The sequence below is a fragment of the Dreissena polymorpha genome, chromosome 13, assembly GCF_020536995.1.
Source record: "Dreissena polymorpha isolate Duluth1 chromosome 13, UMN_Dpol_1.0, whole genome shotgun sequence".
NCBI classification, from domain to species: Eukaryota; Metazoa; Mollusca; class Bivalvia; order Myida; family Dreissenidae; genus Dreissena; species Dreissena polymorpha.
The window spans coordinates 40,581,386-40,587,356 of record NC_068367.1 but is presented as its reverse complement, the minus strand read 5'-3'; the positions used below and the strand labels follow the sequence as shown (position 1 = coordinate 40,587,356).

At 38.2% G+C, this 5,971-nt stretch overlaps 1 protein-coding gene across 7 annotated transcripts in view; it reads left to right on the top strand.

Annotated features, from left to right (window-relative positions):
• Window positions 1-25: 25 nt before the first annotated feature.
• The window catches only part of LOC127854793 (dnaJ homolog subfamily C member 13-like), a 133,563-nt gene continuing 127,617 nt past the window's right edge, over window positions 26-5,971 (top strand). For 6 of the 7 annotated variants that reach the window (XR_008037103.1, XR_008037104.1, XR_008037101.1 and 3 more), the window contains exons 1-2: window positions 26-169; window positions 5,761-5,832. Coding sequence is in view for 2 of the 7 variants with exons in the window: in XM_052389841.1 (XP_052245801.1) it covers window positions 5,774-5,832 (59 nt within the window). In the remaining 5 variants the exon portion in view is untranslated. Of the gene's footprint in view, window positions 170-3,664; window positions 3,754-5,760; window positions 5,833-5,971 lie in introns of those variants that run through there. The other variant, XR_008037102.1, reaches the window with a different exon arrangement.

Below are 5,971 nucleotides of genomic sequence, written 5' to 3'. Positions count from 1 at the left end.
CCGAACTCTCGATTGTAGCGATAATCTCATGTGAGGTGGGAGTAAAAGTGCGCACGCGTTAATAAACAGGAAGTAAAGATTATATGCAAACATACGAAAGTAGCATATTATTTTCGGTTGCAAAATGGTGTTTTTGATTAAGGTTTCGTGATAAAGCCGATAACTACAGGTGGGTATGAGTCCTGTTCAGCAAAATATTCAACTTTGTATAGATGTCAAAGATGTAATTTGCTTACAACCGTTATTATTTTTGACCAGAGTGTAAAATACAAATTTCCCCACCTTCTTTGGTTATAACTTACTACTAAATATTATGAAATGCCGGTTTTAATTTTAAGATTTTGACAAATCGGTCAATAAACAATAACATTTCTGTACATTTGATGTTCCAGCGGATATTTGTTATATAGAATATTACTAATGCCACACTCATTGCATCTTGTAATGCTGGGCTATATTGCAGTGTTCACAATAATGATTAAAGCACAAGACAGTATACTCCAGGGTCCTCAATCCATTTTAGGGGAAGCTGGTCGCTACCCATAGCAGGGGGAATTTTCGCGGCATTTCCCTTTTTGGGGGATTTTTTACTTACTCTCTAATTATTACATTTGTACATGTTTGCACTATATTCATTGCTTTTTTCATAATTATACTCAAACCCGGTTGAGTCGCGGGTCGTTTTGACTCGCGGTATTTCATTAGCGCCCTCTGGATTGTGTTTGTAAACAAACCTGCGTGACCTACTTTTGAAATCTGACAGAAAACATCTTTTGCTGCCAGCAGAATAAATTTTTGGTAAGTATCTACCCAAAAACGATTTAAAACATCATTTTAAACCAAAATTATGTAAAAATCCATATTAAAATGAAATTACCTTTCAACTTTTTCACTTTTTAAGTTCGTCTGCTTGCGGTTGCTTAGGTCAGACACTACCAATATTATTCTCTTTGTGAAGGGATACACACCACCGATTTTTAAATTATTTCGATAGGTCAGGCTCTATAAACACTTCGTTGATTTTGAGTCAGAAACATGTCTCAAAAGTGACAGATGACGTATGCTGTGTGTGTAAGAAAAGTAGTCCACCTGCATTGAGGAAGTATGTTTCGGTTGTTTTTGTGAAATGGCGTGAATGTAGTGTGTGTGCACATTTGGTACATCTGAGTCTCTGCATTGATGTACGTTTTTTGAGGCGAGATAGCTTCTTTAGGGGTCCCCATTGCGCAGAAGAATGAATGAACATGAACAGTTATTTGAATATTGAGAATTAAAATTAGACACTACTTGAACATAACTGTGATTATCCCCACGCTTTTTGAAAAAAAGGTGGGGATATTGTGGTGATCTCCGCCGTCCGTCCGTCTGTCCGTCCGTCTGTCCGTCCGTCCGTCCTGGCCACTATCTCCTCCTACACTAAAAGCACTAGAACCTTGAAATTTACACACATGGTAGCTATGAGCATATGTGCGACGGTGCACTATTTGGAATTTTGATCTGACCCCTGGGTCAAAAGTTATAGGGGTTGGGGTGGGGCCGCGTCAGAAATTATCACTCATTTTTTTAGGTTATTTTACATTTACTTCTTTATTTCTACACCGATTCACTTCAAATTGATACTGGACCTCACCTATGACAATACGGTCAATCTCAACCATGCATGGCCCCATTCCCAACCCTGGGGCGCCCCGCCCACATAGGCCACACCCACCAAAAATTTCCATTTACTATAATTTTTTCATTTCTACACGGATTCACTTCAAATTGATACTGAACTTTTGTTATGACATTAGGGTCAATCTCAACTATGCATGGCCCCAATCCCAACCCTGGGGCGCCCGCCCACATAGGCCACACCCACCAAAAAAATCCATTTACTATAAAAAAAATTTAGGTTATTTTACATTAACTTCTTCATTTCTACACTGATTCACTTCAAATTGATACTGAACCTCTCTTATGACAAAACGGTCAAACTCAACTATGCATGGCCCCGTTGCCAACCCTGGGGCGCCACGCCCACATAGACCACACCCGCCCAAAATTGCCTTTTACTATAATTTCTTCATTAATACACTGATTCACTTCAAATTGATACTGAACCTCTCTTATGACAATACGGTCAATCTCAACTATGCATGGCCCCATTACCAACCCTGGGGCACCCCGCCCACATAGGCCACACCCTCCCAAAATTGCCTTTTACTATAACTTCTTTATTTTTACACCCATTCACTTCTAATTGATACTGAACTTCTCTTATGACAATACAGTCAATCTCAACTATGCATGGCCCCATGATCAACCCTGGGGCGCCCTTGGGTCAAACATGCGGCGTGGGGATACGCGTCGGCCTCTGCCGCGCCATTTCTAGTATTTATTTTATTTGATGTCTTAAATTCCATATGTTCTAATTGTTATATACGTTATTGATTGTTACTTTGAATGGTATGTAAAATCTTTATGTTTATTCATGTTAAATTTAATATTAGTGTCGTTTAACCTATTTACCGCGAGTCAACCGTGAGGGAAAATAAACAACAATGGCGGACAGTGGTGTTGTTTTTGTTGATACCGCAGTTAAAATTGAAGGATTTTCGTCATAAAAAGGCTATTTTCCAATGAAGTTAAGTCAGATATGTTTGTCTTATAAATTATTTATCTAATATTTGAAGATGGTTTCTAGACGCAAATGAATATTCCTTAAGTACCGCGACTCTCCCGGGTTGCAGGCTAAGTATGTTTGACAAGATTAAATTAAAATAGAATTGAGATATAATAATCATGAGACACATCTATCTATTAAAATTTTTTAATTTTTTTTGTGGGAATTTTTCCCCCAAAAAGGGGAAAAAAGTATACTTTTCAGGTGGGGGAATGCGGCCGTGAATTTGACAGATTGAGGGCCCTGTACTCAAACCCTAGTTGCAATAATTCAACTCTCAGCTTTATAACCCAAGGGTTGCTGAGAGTTGCAATGCGCTGTCTATTGTCCTCAGGTTCAAAATTTGATTACCACTCAGGGGTCGACAAAATTGTTTTCAGAAACTTGCCCTGCAGGGCGAGTAGCTTAGAATTTTCACTTGCCCTTCTGAAATATGTACTTGCCCTGCAATTTTTTCTAAAACTGCAATAAATCAGTAACTAATATGTTTTATTGTGCTTTTCTATTGGTTTTCATATAGAACTGTTAACTCACGAACTTCAATAAAGCTAATTAACTGTTTTAATACACTTTTTACTTGTTTGTTTTTCATTTTGTCCTCATGGTCACAATCATTATGATATCACTTTAGGAGCATTGGAGAGTCCGAAAGGCATTTTGTTAAACTCAAACAAGCCTCAGTGTGTATAAAAGGCAGTTTTCTCTTTGTCATTTTCGTCCATTAAAACTTGCCAATAGCCACTCTTTCAATTAAAAGATGTGAATAATTTAGACGAATTTTTAAGCAGTATTAAAAGGCCGTTTACCGTACTGTATAAGATACATTCACGGAACATACCGGTATCAGCGCGTAACGGGAACAGGACTTATTTAATCGCAGTGTGGAGAAATCAACATCCGGTTAATTTTAAATCGCCGATTAAACGTTGTTTTTTGGTAAAGATGTGTTAAAACTTGAAATTTTAATCTTTTCGGCCAGAAATGCCACTTGCCCTGCAGGACGAGCGCTGCCGGAATATTCACTTGTCCGGAGCCGATTTCCACTATTAATTACAAGCGGGGGAGTGGATTTGTCGAACCCTGCCACTGTAAGGGCTAAGGAACACTGATACTGCAAAAACTGATCAATGCTTACCTGTCTATAGAGCGCAAACTTATGCAAATGGTACCATTAAAGCAAGAAATAATTGCTTTCAATCCCCACGCTTTTATCCCCACGCTTTTAAAATTGTGGGGATATTGTGGTTTGTCCGTCCTGGACACTATCTCCTCCTACACTATTATCACTAGAACCTCGAAACTTACACACATGGTAGCTATGAGCATATGTGTGACGGTGCACTATTTGAAATTTTGATCTGACCGCTGGGTCAAAAGTTATGGGTAAATAAATGGGTAAAATGGGTGAAAAAAACTCTTTTTACTAACAACATGCGACGCACATAATAAAAACTTTTGACCCAGGGGTCAGATCAAAATTCCAAATAGTGCACTGTCTCACATATGCTCATAGCTACCATGTGTGCAAGTTTCAAGGTTCTAGTGCTATAAATAGTGTAGGAAATGATAGTGGCCAATGGGGGTTGGGTTGAGCCCAAAATTATGTTTTAACATAACTTCTTCATTTATTCACCAATTGACTTCAAATTAATACTGAACATCTCTTATGACAACACGGTCTATCTCGACCATCCATGTCCACATTACCCACCCCAGGGCCATTGATAAAGGTATTAAAAGGCAGCTGGGTTCCCGTCCTCTTTCAAATTTATCGAGAGGTCCACAGGTACTACTTCCCCTTTCCCCCCAATTTTTTTTCGTACCCAGTTTTAGTTTTCGTACCCAAATTTTTTTCATACCCAGGGATAATTTTAGGTCTGCGTCCTGGACGCATAGAAATCTCAGCGGGCTCAAACATTTGCTAAGTGTATAAATTATGATACTGAAAAATATTTCGCAAATGAAGAAAAAAAGAATTTAAGACCAAAAAACTTGCAAATTGACCAAAAAGGGCCGCCATTTTACTAGGGCACAATCAATAATCTGGTTCATTGGAAAGCTTAATATTGTATTCAACAATAATAGGAAGCGTCATTATGATAAGGAGCATGGGTTGCATAGCACTATATTTTTCTGACAATTTTGTAATTTAGTGCGCTTTTTATTTCCAATCCAAAAGCACAGGCTGTTAAAAATAAAGCGAACAAAATAATCACTACAATGGTCATGCTTTTTATGCCCCCTTTTCGAAGAATAGGTGGCATATAGTGATGGGACTGTCCGTCTGTCTGTCCGTCTGTCTGTCTTTCCGTCACACTTTGCGTTTAGGTTTTCGAAAAATGCTCATAACTTCTATGCCTTTGAGATATAACCTTCATATTTGGTATGCATGTGTATATGGACAAGGCCTTTCCATACGCACACATTTTTTTACCCCTGTGACCTCGACCTTGAACTTAGGGTCCGCGTTTAGGTTTCAAAATCTGCGTTTAGGTTTTGAAAAATGCTCAACTACAATGTCCCTTGAGATATAACCTTCATATTTGGTAAGTATGTGTATATGGACAAAGATACGCACAAATTTTTTTACCTCTGAGACCTTGACCTTGAACTTAGGGTCAGCATTTAGATTTCGAAATCTGCGTTTAGGTTTTGAAAAATGCTCATAACTTCTATGTCCCTTGAGATATAACCTTCATATTTGGTATGCATGTGTATATGGACAAGGCCTTTCCATACGCACAATTTTTTTTACCCCTGTGACCTTGACCTTGAACTAAGGGTCCGCGTTAAGGTTTCGAAATCTGCGTTTAGGTTTTGAAAAATGCTCATAACTTCTATGTCCCTTGAGATATAACCTTCATATTTGGTATGCATGTGTATACGGACAAGGCCTTTCCATTTGCACACAAATTTTGACCCCTGTGACCTTGACCTTGAACTTAGGGTCTTCGTTTAGGTTTCGAAATCTGTGTTTAGGTTTCGAAAAATGCTCATAACTTCTATCAAGCGTTTATAGGGGGCATAAGTCATCCTATGGTGACAGCTCTTGTTTGTAAATGATATATTTGCATAGAATGTTTTTGTCAATTCAGGATATCCATCGCAATGAAGGAAAACAAGGACATTGCATGCTACTTCATAACGAAGCATTCCTGGAAAGGAAAGTAAGTATTGTGTTTTCTTGTTTTGTCATTCAATATATACTTTGTTAATTGTATCTAGTTTTCTTTACCTACTGCTGAATGTATTACACTGTATCAAAATGATTAAAAAATAGTTTCGCCACATGCCTTGTCATGTGAT